At 39.2% G+C, this 15,536-nt stretch overlaps 1 protein-coding gene across 1 annotated transcript in view; it reads right to left on the bottom strand.

Annotated features, from left to right (window-relative positions):
• Window positions 1–1,125: 1,125 nt before the first annotated feature.
• Window positions 1,126–15,536, bottom strand: part of elavl4 (ELAV like neuron-specific RNA binding protein 4) — a 79,404-nt gene continuing 64,993 nt past the window's right edge. Inside the window, exons 7-9 of the mRNA XM_067393575.1 lie at window positions 8,103–8,340; window positions 3,865–3,903; window positions 1,126–1,453 (exon numbers count right to left, since the gene is read on the bottom strand). Coding sequence (XP_067249676.1) covers window positions 1,126–1,453; window positions 3,865–3,903; window positions 8,103–8,340 — 605 coding nt within the window. The remainder of the gene's footprint in view (window positions 1,454–3,864; window positions 3,904–8,102; window positions 8,341–15,536) is intronic.

Here is a 15,536-nt window from a genome sequence, read left to right as displayed (position 1 = left end):
ATGTGGTCGGCCTGGGAAGACCCCTCTCCCTCTCCTATTGGGTATCGCTGTTGAATAATTACTGCTATGAAAAATTACCTGCCTGAATTTGCATCCCTTGATAAATTCTTCCATCTACAAAATTCTTCCATCGCCAATCCGGTTCTCCCCGAAAAACAAACAACCTTGGATCCTAAAAAGTACCACGGCAGAACGAACAAGACAAGGTGGCACCTGACCCCTCCCCCCGTCCCTAATTAGCCAGTCAAAATATTTTTCTCTTTTTTCAAATCCAGATTCTTGTAAAAATTCTTCAATAATTATTTTAATCATTATTTATAAAAATAGATCTTCTTTCTCTTTATTTTTTCATTTTTTCTAAACGCATTTTCAAGCAAAGAGATTTTCTCTTTGGCAACAGTGTGTGTGTAGGTTTTTTTTTTTTTGACGCAACGTGTCATCAGGAGCGCTAGCCCATCCCTTCCCTCGCCCCTTCCCCCTGAATCCCCCGTGAGGACAGACGTGTGTTTTGTTTGCAGTACAAAACCAAAACTATGCTAGAAACATCTTCTGCATTAGAGAAAAGGGATGGCCTCATCCCTGTCAATTCATTGGGGTTCTCTAACAATTTACACCAAAACAAATGAATGAATGATCACCGATTTTTTTTCTTCTTCTTTTTTTAAAAAGAGCCCCCTCCCGTTCTCTTACCAGGGAGGTGTTATTCTAACGACAGTGGATCCGGATTTAAAAAAGAAAGAAAAAATCCTGAATCGACACCAAGAGAGTTCGATCTAAAGAAGGACATTTTCTTCTTCAAAATAAGGGCGGTCTGGTTTTGCTACTGTTTACAGAGAAAAAAAAAGAAAAAAAGTAAAGACAACCACGAGAACTCAAAAAGATATACAACAGAATCCCTGTACCACTTCCAGGGTCTCCAAATAATGAATATTCTCAATTTGTCATTTTGTAATACTTAGGCAACATTGGCTTATAGGTCCAAAGTTATATTATAAGCCATATCCAGTTCTTTTTTTGTGGGTTTGTTGGTTGGGTGTGTTCCTGTTTTGAGTAGCTGAGTGGGCAGAGGTGGGTTTTTAGTATTAGAGGAGCTGTAAGGAGCTACACAAGTGATGGGAGGGGAGTTCAGGACTTGTGGGTCTTGTTGGTCTTGAAAGACACTTGCAAGACACGGTCACCCAACCGATACCCATTCAGACTGGCGATGGCCATGGCCGCTTCGTCGTAGTTTGTCATGGTGACGAAACCGAACCCCTTGCACTTGTTGGTGTTGAAGTCGCGGATCACCTTGACGTTGTTGACGGCACCGAACGGTCCGAAGAGCTGCCACAGGACGCTCTCGTCCGAGTCCGGGGACAGGTTGTAGACGAAGATGCACCAGCCCGTTCCTGTGTGACCGGGGATATTCATCCCTACTAGACTGGTCATGCTATCGATGGTGATGGGGGAGAACCTGCAGAACAAGAGAGAGAGTGAGGAAGATGCGTAAGTCACGCTGCCACTAGCCAAACTTCTAACTGATTCTTCAATCTTATTGCCACATCTTTTCAATCTACCACTTGGGAGTCTAAAAATCTGCTCCTTTTTTCAGGCGGAAGGCAACCGGAGGGTTTTTTGAATGCAGACTGAAAAGGCTGCGCTCCGGTGCTGGCTGCGGGGGGCCACGCAGAAGTGTCACGCGCATGGGTGCCAAGATGCAGAGCTCTTCCTGCGCTGATCTATTGGGGAACTAAATTACAGGAACTCTGCGCATTAATACCTTCGAAATTCATCAGAGATTTCACGTGCAACCGAGTAAATCTGCTCTCATTCTCCTTGTAATCTTTCCATTCTTCCCTTTTTTTTCCTCCCTCATGATACAGAGATTTGAATGCTCAGTTGATTTCACTTAATTGCCTTTCCGCTTAAAGGAAATTTCCACTTTAAATAAAAGGTAAATTGGATAAAAGGTTCATTTCGTGTGCCACCTCTCAAGGAATGACTATAGGCATTATTGGGTGTGCTTTAATTGAGATTTCCGCTTTGCTGCCGCCGCTGCCGTCGTCTTTGAATCCGAAAGGTTTGGGGAGGGGGATAGGAAGCTGCCAGCGAGCAGAAAATGGAAGCGGTGCTTTTCAGCCAGCTAGCACGGGGAACAGAGTGTATTCCACCCACACCCTCTGCCGCTCCGCAGTGTGTGACTGTGATCGATAGCACTGCACGGACTACAGGGCCGGCCAATTCCCTGCTTCTTGTTCTGCCAAGAATTACTCAGACGTTTCATCTGCGTTTTAGCCTGTTCGTCCTGGCAGAGTCAATACATCTGTCTCTCTCTTTCGCTTTTGTGTCCTGTCGCTTGCGTCTCATTATGTAAATGAAGGGTATAATGGTAAGTCGGCTCACTTTGCGCCGTGTGACAAGCAACCATCTCATGACTTCAATTATGCTGGTATTTCTGTGTAAATAATGAATCCGGTGCCATTATTCATCGAATATGGCTTCATGGTAATTTGGATGCCAGTCATCTGCGGGCAAGCGGGTGAGGGTCGGACTAGCGTATTGCTGACACAAAGGTGTCTGGTGACTACTAGGGCAGGGCCGAGTGCTGTCTGTTGTTCGAACTAAGGCGAACAGTTGGACGAGGAGTTGCATAGCAACAAGCGACTGACCTAGAGCCATCCCACCCTTCCATGCTGCCCACCTTCACCTAGTGATGCTCACTTCTTCAGACTAGGCTTTGTTCATTAATTACCTTCTACAGCAAGCTCTGTGAGCACGACGCCTCCCCAACCCCTTGTCGGTTTCATCTCTCCTAAATTTTCCCTCTCTTGAGGCAGACTGGCTTATTTGACAGCTGATCACACCGAGTGTAAATAAAAAGGAATCTTTCGTCTCGCCATTGTTTTGAAAGAAGCCGTTGCTTTTTTGCATATCCTGTTTTATTGTTGCACTTCCTGTTACTTGTCATGTTTTCTTTCTAATAACAATCATTAGAATGGTTCATTCTAATCAGCCAGCTCTGAAACACAACAGACTTTTCTAGAAAGAGAAGAAATCTAGTAAATACGGAGCCTTTAGTCTTTACAGAGAGCTATCTGTAAAAAAAAAATAAGAAAGAAAAGAAACTTGCACAATGCACAACCTTTCATGCTACTCCCTCCATCTTAGCCTAAAGTCTTTGGTGTTCGAGGGATATCAAGGTGTTTCAATAGATATTAAATATGCAACAAAATGTCATAAGCACTAAAACATGTTCAAAAGAAGCCTTTTCACTACATCCACAGCAGCACAAAGCAAAAAGAACATGAGCAAACCCAACTGATCAGAGGCTCCTAAACCTGCAGTGAAACACTACATTTCCTGCAGGGATCCAGGTGAGCTGTTACCCCCTCCGTCTCGCTCTAGACCAGCTCATTCCAACAAATAAAACAAAGCGAAAAATATAAGAGCCTTCCATCTCTCCATGCATTTTAGCTGTTAAGAGTTAATGCATTGGGAATATACATAATTTTGTCCAATTGTTGGCAGTGTGTAACCCTGAGCTTGACGGAGGTACGGCTTCAGCCCCTGAATCCTGTGTGGAAGCCACGCCTCAAAACAGGAGCTACACACAATAAAACACAAAATACCAAAACGGAACTCATAAAAAATTCATAATCAAACACTACAAATTATAAAAGATACTTACACTTACTTTTAAGGGCTACTGACTGGTAGGTTGAAATCAAAAATAATCATGTTAAAAAAAGGAGGTAAAGCAAAAGAACTAAAGGGAAGGGAAAAACCTTGAACTGAATGCATGTGATTTTCAAAAAGAAGGGAAAAAACAGGACAGAAATCATACTGTCAACATGGACATCTGGCATTCGGTGAAGTTTTAATTACCTCTTAACGCCATAGGCCATATTAAGCAAATTGTCCAGCCTGTAAAGAGAAGGAGGGTTCTGGGGTTAATGCCAGGCAGATGGTTGACTCACTCAGTGGAACTAATGCTACATCCCTGCCTCACTGAAGGAAGACGCCCATCTAGCGATGGGCCATTACACTGTGCTGCCCCATCAGGCATCTCACAGAGTCAATCATACAACCAAAGAGCAACAGACTTGCAGCAGCACTAATGGTAACAGGAGGCCACTTGAATGCCCACCCGTTTAGGAGTGATGTTTATTTCAACAGTGCTGCAGTCCTGAAATATTAGTTACTACATCATTTATTTAACATAAACAGAATTTTATAGGTTGACTTGCAAGCTATAATTAAGAACAATTAAGGACTTTTTTTGGTTGCTTTTATCAAACAATGTGGGGAGGGGAGCTGAATTATAATAAATGTTTTTTAGTGTAGTGGCATTTATGTGTGAATATTTTGTAATATGATATGATATGATAACTTAATGCTTTGGGAATATATTTAATTTTGTTTTGTTGTTGGCAGCAAATAACCCAGAGCTGGACTGAGGTACAGCTTCAGCCCCTGAATCCTTTGGAAGCCACAACTCAAAAACAAATTTATTCAGGTAAATTGGGCCATATATTATTGTTTTCATTTCACTCAGTCACTCACTAACTCTCTCTCTCTCTCTCACACACACACATTGGGTTTTCTTGATTTACGGGGACATTTCATAGACATAAAATTACAATTTTCAAAAAAAACCAAAAAAACAACAACACTTAGAATGATTTATAAGCTGTTTTCCTCACAGGGACCAAAAAATGTCCCCACAAGGACAATGATTTCGGATTTTGTCCCCATAACGTAGGGTTTACTTGAAACAAACACACACACACACACACACACACACATATACACACACACACACATACATGCATACATACATACATCAGTTTTTTTGGTTGTTTTTTATAAAACAATGTGGGATGGATTTGAATTATGACATTTTTTTTTCTAATTATATATTCTAATAGTATATCACAATTATATATAACTGTAATATAGAAATTTATACTAATCTAAATATGTTTTAATGACTTTTGTCATTGAAAAGAATGACTATATTTTGATTCTATATTGCAATGCTGTAATGTACTTTTATACTGGCAATTAAAGAATGATTAAGAGGAATATGAGCAAATTGAAAACAAAACTCAAAAAGAGAAGTAAATGAATCATACAAACAGATATTAAGAATGGTATATTAAGAATGAATCTTAGTGTCGAGACACGTGCAGATAATATGCTAGTGTTATGGATGAAATTAGTCTGGGGCCATCTTTCAGCTATCTGAAAACTTTAATATAAAATGACATTTCAATGAAGTCGGAGGCAGGATGTAATGCCGTATTAACTGGGAGTGCCCTTTCTTCCTCTTGCTGTCTCTTTCTTTGCGGTCTCTCTATTAGCCCCAGCGACCCACCGGGCCGGTGTATTACATTTTCCTTCTCCGTCAGTCATTCTCATTTTGGGCTCCCGTCTGTTTGGCTACTCTGCGACCTCCGTCCCTCATTCGGCTCGGCCCTGTCTCATTTCCTATTAAAGCTGCTGCAAGATGGCTGGCAAGGCTAATTACTGCTTTCTCACATTTCAAACTGAAGTTCTCCAGACAAACACACGCGTACACATGCTCGCCTTCCCTCTCTGCGGTGGGTCAACAGTTGGTGACTCTGCCTTCTGTGAACTTGAAGAAAAAACGCAGCCAATATAAAGTAAGGACATTCAGTGTGTCGAGTCATTAAGATGCCAATTAGCCAATTAGGGAGGCAGGTTGCTTTGTGGGTAAATGAGTTAATTGGAGAGAGGGCTCTGAGGTGCAAGAGAAGGCGATGTGTTAGATATATGCAGGGGTGTCTCAACCTGGCTCGGTCCGGCCTACAGCTTTTCACACTTCCTCTTCAAACACACACACACACACACACAACACAATGAGGCCTTTGTAAGGCCGACTAATACATGCAAATGGAACGCATCCTTTTCAGATCTCTTCAATAATAAGTGCTTGTGATGTATAAAGAATTAATTACTGATTTCTGCCATCAGTATTGCTGTGCAGTGCTAATTGCTTGATGAGTCCTGTTTGTCTAAATAAAGGATCTAAGTAAACATCACACTGATAGTTCATGCTTCTAGAGGCGATAGACTGTAACTCATACAAAATATTTTATATTTGTGATCAAATTGAATTATTAATTATTCTGAATGGTTCTCATGAGCTGCACACTTCATGTTACATATGCTTCAATTCATATGATTGTGAACACACAGGAGTGTAAAAGTTTAGTATTTCACTTTTTGGTGAATTCTGAGGTGCAAATTTGTATAGTGAAAAGGTGTTTGACCAATAGAAGCTATATACGTCTCAAATAAAAAAAAAAACCTTTTCACTTAATACAAAAAATACTAACGTTTATGGTAAGCTGGTTTGTTTTTTTTTCTTGGTAAATTTAGTGGATAATTTAACATTTCAAATTTATTATGTATTACATTATTTTATTTATTTACACTAGTTTGGGGTCAGTACTATTTTATGTTTTTGAAAGAAGTCTCTTATGCTCACCAAGGCTGCATTTATTTGATCAAAACAGTAATATTATAAAATATTATTACGATTTATAATAGCTGTTCTGTTTTACTAAATTTCATAATGTAATTTAATCTTCTGATGGCAAAGCTGAATTTTCAGCAGCCGTACTCCAGTCTTCAGTGTCACATGATCCTTCAGAAATCATTCTAATGTGCTGATTTGGTGCTCAAACATTTCTTAGTTATGTGTTGAACAGTTGTGCTGCTTAATATATTTCAGGATTCTTTGCTGAATAGAAGTTCAGAAGAGCAGCATTTATTTGAAATAATAGAAATCAGTAACACTTTATTTTAGCGTACTTATTACATATGTTATATGTACTTACTGTAATAATAACAGTAATTTATGCATAATTACCTGCAACTAACCTTAAACCAAACCCTATTCCAAACCATACTACAGTGAGTACATGTTGTAAATTAATGCATAATTACGCTGTAACAATGAAACCTTAAAACAAATCTTTTGTAACATTATAAATGTCTTTACTGTCACTTTTGATTAACTGAATGCATCCCTAGGAAAAAAATTGAACTGACCCCTGATGTTTGAATGGTAGCGTACATAATATATTATTATGCACCATTCATATTTTTTTTCCTGTACAGGTACACTGGAACATGGCATCATATCCTGTTGCCCATATTCAATCTAAGTTTGCATGCTTAAAGTCTAGTGTAATGCACCTATAAACGGTGGTTCTAAAACACATGGTGAAGATTGCATGAAAAAAGCTAGTTTAACCATCTGCTATAGCTAACTACCTAAATATGTGTCAATCTGCTTTGATTCTGTTTTGGAAGAATAAATTATTTTTGTCCTAATAGCACAAATACTGATTTGCATATGCAAACATTTAATTTTCAATGAGCTAAATGGCTAAAGCTAACACTATTCATACTACATTCAATATCAGCTTGATTGTGAGTTGATATCCGCTGCTTTTAAGCAGTAAACTTTCACTGCAAAATGGCCTCATCTGTTTTGGCAGGCTTCGCCAGCTCGAAGCTCATAAGATGTGACTCATAGTTAATGTGAATTAGCCTCCGAGGAAAGGAGATCTTAAGCAAAGACCTAGCAAGTCAACGGCAGGATCAAAAGGTGTTGTTATTGTTGCCTGTGACTAACTATATGCGTAGTGAGGAGGTAAGGCAGAGAAAATTTACTTCACATCGCCTTTAAAAAGGTTGAGAAGCGCTGCCGAAGGCTGTAAAGGTGTTAGCTGCCAGAGTGAAGTTATTGCTGGCCTGCTGAACTGAAATGAAAGGAACAGATGTGAAATGAAAGAAGGGGAGGATGGCGTATGAGAAAAATAAATCAGAGGGACATTGTGAACGACAGAACCCCACTGTCTCTTATCAGTCCTTCGCTTCTGTTTCTTTTCTGAATCTCATTTTGTTTCTGTAGATTTTTGGGAGCAGCTATTCCTCGGTGGTGACGTGACACATACAACTTCAGCTCTACAGGTAACAGTTTCATAATCCAGACACCTATTTTGCTTTTCTGTTCCACCAATTTTGATGTGATTTTCAAAGAAAGTTACGAAAGATACAGATTATTATTGCAGGGTAACTGTATTTACCTGAACCTCTGCGCTTGGTGGTGGAGGGGTCCCGGGTAGCGGCGGTTGGGGGATTGATACAGCTGCGACAGTAACGCCTGGCTGGTCTTCTGGCTGGGGTTGTTGGCAAACTTCACTGTAATGGGCTCGGCGGCACCTGAGGGCTTCTGTCCATTCAGACCCTTGATGGCTTCCTCTGCTTCTATCCTCTTATCAAAGCGAATAAAGCCCACACCCCGCGAGCCACCTGTGGGGCCAGCACACCAGAAACAACACACCATACGTTTACTGGCTTTATCTGGCCTGCAACAGCAACATAAACAGACATCGTAAATCTAGCTTCTTTTTTCCATTTAAAAAAATTAATATACATTCATAACACCTTGTTATATTACCTTGGCATTAAACTACAGAAAACTGTGCTGTGAGAGTGTTTATAATACAATGGCCGAAGGAATGATTGAGGAGTGATTTGACATTTCTCTCTCTTCTGACCACCGTAATCAATCTCTCGATTTTTTTCCTCTTTTGGAAAGTCATAGAAACACTATCATTGATTTTTTTTTTTCTTTTGCTACTGGAACAAATGGGAAGTTTTGTAGTTTTTGTTAACCACAATAGACGTTTATCCAACTATGATGACTTCCACATCTGAGAACCCTTGAAAGTTTGAGATTGAGTCCTGAAAAGTGAAGCCAAAGCATCTCGATTGCCCCCAGGTGGCTGGATGCAGTATAGGACATAAACTCTGCCCTCTCCATGTAATGTAATGGGACGTGAGACAAACTAAATGTCAAAATATTTTTTTATGTCGTTTTAGGCAGTTTTTATCACGCTGATGTTAGTTAAAATCTTCATTCTTTAAGTAAGTTTGTTTTTAGTTAGTTATTTGATGCTATAAAAACGTGGGTTTTGACATCATGATTGACAGCTGAGATCGACAGCTTCATTGAACAAAGCAGTCACTGAAGCACCAACTGACTTTTGTCTGGATCTTCGAGAGGAAATTGGAGCTTTCACATTTCCAGAACTATTTATTTCACACTGACATAATAAGATGTTCTGCTTTATTAACCGATTCTGCAGGAGTGTGGGTGGGATCTTGATGTCTAACTACTGCGCGGACTCTGGCTTCAAGTTCACTATGCGCAGACTCGAGACTCAAGATGTCAGCGGCTTGACTTAATACAATAGAAGAGAGTGACTGTGTGTCGTCCATCTTTTTTTTAAAGTCTACGGTTGGCATTGAGATGCGAACCCGCAACCTTTGGGTTACCAGTCTCGCTCTGTAACCATTAGGCCACAACTGCCCAAATGTGACATACGCAAATGCACACACTTCCACACCTTCATTCAGAATGATTCATTTCTATATTTAGAGATTGTCATTTGTCGTTTTTCAATGGCGAATCATTTTCAGAGATATGCAGCCTGTGTGACGGATCCTATTGCTGGTGTCACATTATGCAAATGAGGCGAGATGGAACAGGGAGATTCTATTGGCCGGCCAGCATTCCGGTGCTGTCAGGCAGACGTGTAATTTGTTTTCTTTTCTTCATGAGAGGATGGCGATATTGTGTTGAGATGCTGTCGCCCGCTGGTGTGGAAATTGAGCGCGTGTGTGCGGCGGCCTCACGCTGTGTGGTTTGCGCCAGCTGACGGCCACACGCCGCCTCATGGTATGCAGCTTGTCCGCGACATTTCCATGGTTTCCAAGGCGATGGTTTTGACCGCTACCTGAAAGTAACATTTAAAAGAGCCTGGCTTACTGGGAGGTCTTTTGTTGGGTTGGTTTTTAATGAGACGATCCTTCTGCTCCGGGGAGGTGCGTGTGGAGATGACTTGCCAAGAGGGCAATTTGCATAATACAATGAACACGTATTTGTGTGGTTGTCTGTGTGTGTGTCTGCGCTCTGCTTTCTATATTGTCAGTTCGTTCTCCTCTCACTCTCTCAGCTGTCACCCGCTAGTATTGATGTTTTCTGTTGTGCTGCCTGATTGTCTATTCAAATCAGTGTCTTTTGATACGTTCCATTCTGCAAACAAATATTTGCACACAATCTTTTCAATGCAGTGAGCTTTCATTCAGACTGCGGCTGCATTACTCTCTTTCCCTCGTAGCGTGAGTCATTCCTGACAGCTTTTCACTTTTCCCTCTCCCTTCCTAAAACCTGCTCTCTTTAATTAGACCGTCAGAAGTAAAGGCTCGAGGAACGAAAAGCATGCATTATTCCAGAGAGTTTAGGATGCACGGTTAGCTTCGTGCTCACAGTGGAGTGATGTTGAGGTCAAAGCAGAATCCTTCGAAAGTGGAGCAGAGAGAGGAATCTGGGAATGACACCTCCTCTCTCTGTTCCTCTCTCTGTCTAGAAGATATTTGACATGCAACAGCTCAAGTATCTAAAAATACAAGAGATTACACATTCCGTTTCATAAAATTTTGATCCAAAACTAGACGACTTTTTGTTTCTGTCTGTCAGTTTAATTGTGCAGGAATGAACTGATGGATCTGACATAAACTATATGCTGTTTGTGCTTTTGCTTGTTTTGGATGAACGCAAACACTGGCTGAGTCCGAAAGCAGGGAGAGGAATAGAAAGTTTCCGTACTATATATGGTGAATAACTATAATAGATCTAACGGTACATTAAATGTAATTTTACGGTAAAATACTGTTAAATTTACAGTTTTTGAAAGTGAAAAAAACCATATATTGATATTCACAATTCCCTGCGTGACGCTTACATTTGATGTATTTTTGTTGAAATAACTGTTTCTTCTTAGTTTTTCCAATCAGTTATGTACATTAGGGTTTTATGTTACATCTAATGTAGTTAAATTGATGTTTATTGCATTTGTAACATTTCATGTTTGTTAACATAATGGTGTTTAGTGTTTTTGTGAATGACACTGTGTGCACCTTCTATATATTAGTATTATCCTTCTCAGCTTATGGAAAAGCTGCTTGTGATGAACTTTGATTCATCATGTGACTCTCATCACCACTGTGTTTGGTGGTTGTCAGTGTATTACAAAGGTACAAAACAGAAATTAGTACTTCAATAGGTTGGTGAAATTACATTGTATCAGTTAATGAAATGCCTTTTTTTTACCGTAAATTAATTTTTTTTTTTACAGTGTGTAAAATAAACAGTTATGAACCGTAATTATTACAATATAAACATTTAAATTATATAGTTTTGAACTGTAAATAGACAGTAAACTAAGTATTTTTTAAACTACCGTATTTTTTACGGTAAAGTTCTGCCAACCACAGCTGCTGTTTTTTACCGTAAATTTTACGGGGATTTTTTTTTACAGTGTACTACTTTATTTCTGGATTAGATACTGTGCACAGCATGCAAATTTTCTGTATGCTTGGAATACCAATATGATTTATTAATATATGTAGTATGCAACAGGGTATAGTGCATGGAGTACTGTATCCAACAATGCAATTCTCTCTTGACTTCCATTTCCATTGCATTGTGATCCAGTAGTAATTATAAAATATCTTTCCTCTAAATAGGCATCTCTATACAAAATTGAACTACAAAATTAAAGTAACTATTTTCATTTCCATGCTGGACACCAATTACATACGATATGAGTTTGTGCATGTTGGAATGTTTATCATTGAATAATGCCTACTATTTCACATACTTTTTTTTTTTTTTTTTTTTTTTTTTAATATTCATAAAGAATAGATTTTCTTAGAGAACTTGTAATTAATTTCATTACATTTATTCATTATATTCAATGAATTAGCTTTTGTGGGCAAGGGTGGACAAATACTTATTTTCCCAGAATACATTACATGTTTTGAATTTATTTCAGTTGCAAGTCATGCTATTCTTCCTCTTATTCCAATTCAAATTTCTGTGGAATGTGGCCCATTCAATTTAAATTCCAACTCATTAGTTGAAAGGGAGCCAATTCTTCAATTCAGAATTGTGCACAACCCTGCATAACATTATGAATGATGGGACTGATGGCTATTAAACAGCAAATTAATGTTGTAAATACTGTAAATAATGTCTATTGTGCCCTTTTGTCCCTTTGTCCTCTGGAAGTCTGTTTTGTATCATACCTTTAAAAAACAGTGTAGAGCCTAGGGCAGGTAATCTGTACTATGATTCAATCCAGAGGGTTTCGGTACTGTGCTCTAACACAACTATAATGAAATCGTGATGGGATCTCGGTTTCCTCGGGTAGAAATAGTGCTGACCGATGTCATTCAGGCTGCAACTCAGCAAACAGCTGACGATCTATCAGATGCCTGCAGAATTGCTAAAATTGCGGGTCCAGAAAAAAACCTTGCAATTTAACGGTTAAAAAATGCAAATGGGAGCCTTAATGTTGACTGTGCTTTACTTTTTTCTTTTCCCCTCACTTCTCTGACATTACCATAATGAGCCTGCAGCCGTTTCTATAACAGGCTGCCTAAACAAAGCGAGCAGCCGGGCTAAAACCGGAGACACTGGCACTGCTAGCTCCTTTTTAGCGCTTATCATGAACCGAACAGAGTTACAGCTACAATGTGCCGGTTAACAGCACTATTCTCCCAGTAATCAGTCCTACCTTACGTAACTTTCTACCTGTACTTATCTCGGCTCAGCACACATGAAGCCGGAGAATGCTGAGTTTAATAATAACCGTGACACACAGAGCGAGCGCACAAGAAACAGTGGCAGGAGACCGCTATAGCCGGCCTGACAAAGCGCTTTCCATTGCACGCCCACTGTTCTGGTCTCGACACTTACTGCGTACAGGAGAGAGAGAGAGAGAGAGAAAGAGAAAGAGAGTTAGAGAGAGAGTCCTCTGGGGAAAAAGAGAAAGCTCAGAAAAGCTCAGCTGTTAATGAAAGCCTTCTCTCCCCTGTTTGAACATAAGCACCTCTCCGTTGTTTCTCATTCTTTCACTTTTAAGTGGCTGTGCCAACTGTATGGAGCATTTATTAAACTAGTGCGTTAAATATATTATGAGGAAAAAAGTGTACACCTCTTCGCCGTAGCTTCTGCCTAATCAGAGAAAGGAGAGCGTCGTCCTTGTTTTATGTAACTTTTAGTTGCTGCTGCTACAGATGGTGTTTGAAAAGGCTCAGTAAAGGGAGGTCTTTGAAGACTCGAGCAGCTCTTTGCCTGGTTCTGCCGGCTCACGGCTATAAATCCATCTGTTTGTCCTTGTGTAATTGGAGGTCAAGGCAGCAGAATCATGGCATGCTTTGCGATGTCTGGTGGAGCATCTTGATTTATTGTATACATCACAGATCCTTTGTGTTCTACAGGCCTTGATTTGGACACTTGTCGTGCAACGTTGGCTCAAATGCACATGGACTTTGTGTTTCTAACCATTGCTGAAAGTGTGCTCACATGGTATAGTTAATGGAATTCAAGTCATGGGAAAATATCAATGAGTGAGAAAAGAAAAGGAGATGGAAGAGAAGAAAGCGTAGCATTTTAAAAGAGGGATTTCCACAAGTAGCTCAGTCGAGGCAGTCGTTTTTCACTTAAGAGGCACAGCTTGTCAGAGCCGGCGTTTTGGATCAATTGTATTTGCTCTCATTGATGGGACATGTATTGACTGCTAGGCAAGGCTCTACGGAGCTTCTCTGAATATTTGACTATTGATCAAAAAGCCAAACCTATCATACTTCACTTAGGTTACATGTTATGTTTAAGTACTCCATGGCATGGATTTAGTCAAATGCTCAGAAGCTTTTTCAAATCCCTGTAATTTAGTCACATTTTCCCAATAAAATGAAAACAAACAGACACACCCTAGGGAACAAGTTGTATAAACAAGACATGTAGGAAGAGGACTTCCACAGCAATACATTATCCTTTCTGTGAAGGTGAACAGAGAAAATGCTTCCCTAATTGTTACCAAGAAACTTGTGACAAGGATGTATGATGTATTATTATTTCAGAAAGGCAAAGCCACTGTTAGTTTATCATGCCATATGTGTTTGTTTTTATTAATGACTTCCAGTGTTGTTTCAGGATATTGTATTTTGCTTAAATATAGAGGAATATGACTTAAAAAGCATGTGGCAGATGCTGACATGATTTTTGAAAATGTGTGTTTGCATGACATTATGCTAGCATACATAATCAGCCTTTACTGTGTAGGGATGGAAATTGATTCTGGTTGAGATTCTGATTATGGTTTCTTAATTCCAATTTAAGGTGCCCTAGATTCAAAAATTGAATTTACCTCGGCATAGTTAAATAACAAGAGTTCAGTACATGGAAATGACATACAGTGAGTCTCAAACTCCATTGTTTCCTACTTCTTATGTAAATCTCATTTGTTTAAAAGACCCAGAAGAACAGGTGAAACTCAACATAACACCGGCTGTTACGTAACAGTCGGGGTGTACGCCCCAATATTTGCATATGCCAGCTCATGTTCCCAACATTATGAAAGGCATTAGACAAGAGCAGAACGTCTGGATCTGTGCAGAGCTGAATCAACAGACTAGGTAAGCAAGCAAGAACAATAGTGAAAAATGGCAGATGGAGCAATAATAACTGACATGATCCATGATTACATGATATTTTTAGTGATATTTGTAAATTGTCTTTCTAAATGTTTCGTTAGCATGTTGCTAATGTACTGTTAAATGTGGTTAAAGTTACCATCGTTTCTTACTGTATTCACAGAGACAAGAGCCGTCGCTATTTTCATTTTTAAACACTTGCAGTCTGTATAATTCATAAACACAACTTCATTCTTTATAAATCTCTCCAACAGTGTAGCATTAGCCGTTAGCCAGAGAGCATAGCCTCAAACTCATTCAGAATGTTTGATGTAAACATCAAAATAAACACTGTACTTACGCGATTAGACATGCTGCATGACAAACACTTTATAAAGATCCATTTTGAGGGTTATATTAGCTGTTTGAACTTTTTTTATGTTGTTTAAGTCAAGCGCAAGCTCTTGGGGCGTGGAGCACCAGATTTAAAGGGCCACACACCCTGAATCGGCTCATTTCTAATTATGCCCCAAAATAGGCAGTTAAAAAAATGAATTAAAAAAAATCTATGGGGTATTTTGAGTTGAAACTTCACAGACACATTCAGGGCACACCTTAGACTTATATTACATCTTTTAAAAAAATGTTCTAGGGCACCTTTAATGATCCTATATATATATATATATATATATATATATATATAAGGGCCACACACACTATATATAATATATATAATATAGGATCATTATATATATGATTATAGACACTTTGCTCAAGAAACACCATGTCTATAAAGGCTAATATTTTATGTATTTGAAGTAGGGGTGTCACGATTCTCCAAATCCTCGATTCGATTACATTTTCGATTCTAAGGTCACGGTTCGATTCGATTCTCGATTTTTACATTTTTTTTAAAGCACAGGTTGCTATGCCATTTTTCAGACTAGACTTTTATGCAATATAATCACCCTAGC

The sequence above is a fragment of the Chanodichthys erythropterus genome, chromosome 9, assembly GCF_024489055.1.
Source record: "Chanodichthys erythropterus isolate Z2021 chromosome 9, ASM2448905v1, whole genome shotgun sequence".
NCBI lineage: Eukaryota > Metazoa > Chordata > Actinopteri > Cypriniformes > Xenocyprididae > Chanodichthys > Chanodichthys erythropterus.
The sequence above is the reverse complement of the archived record's forward strand: the minus strand, read 5'-3'. Positions and strand labels throughout refer to the sequence as shown.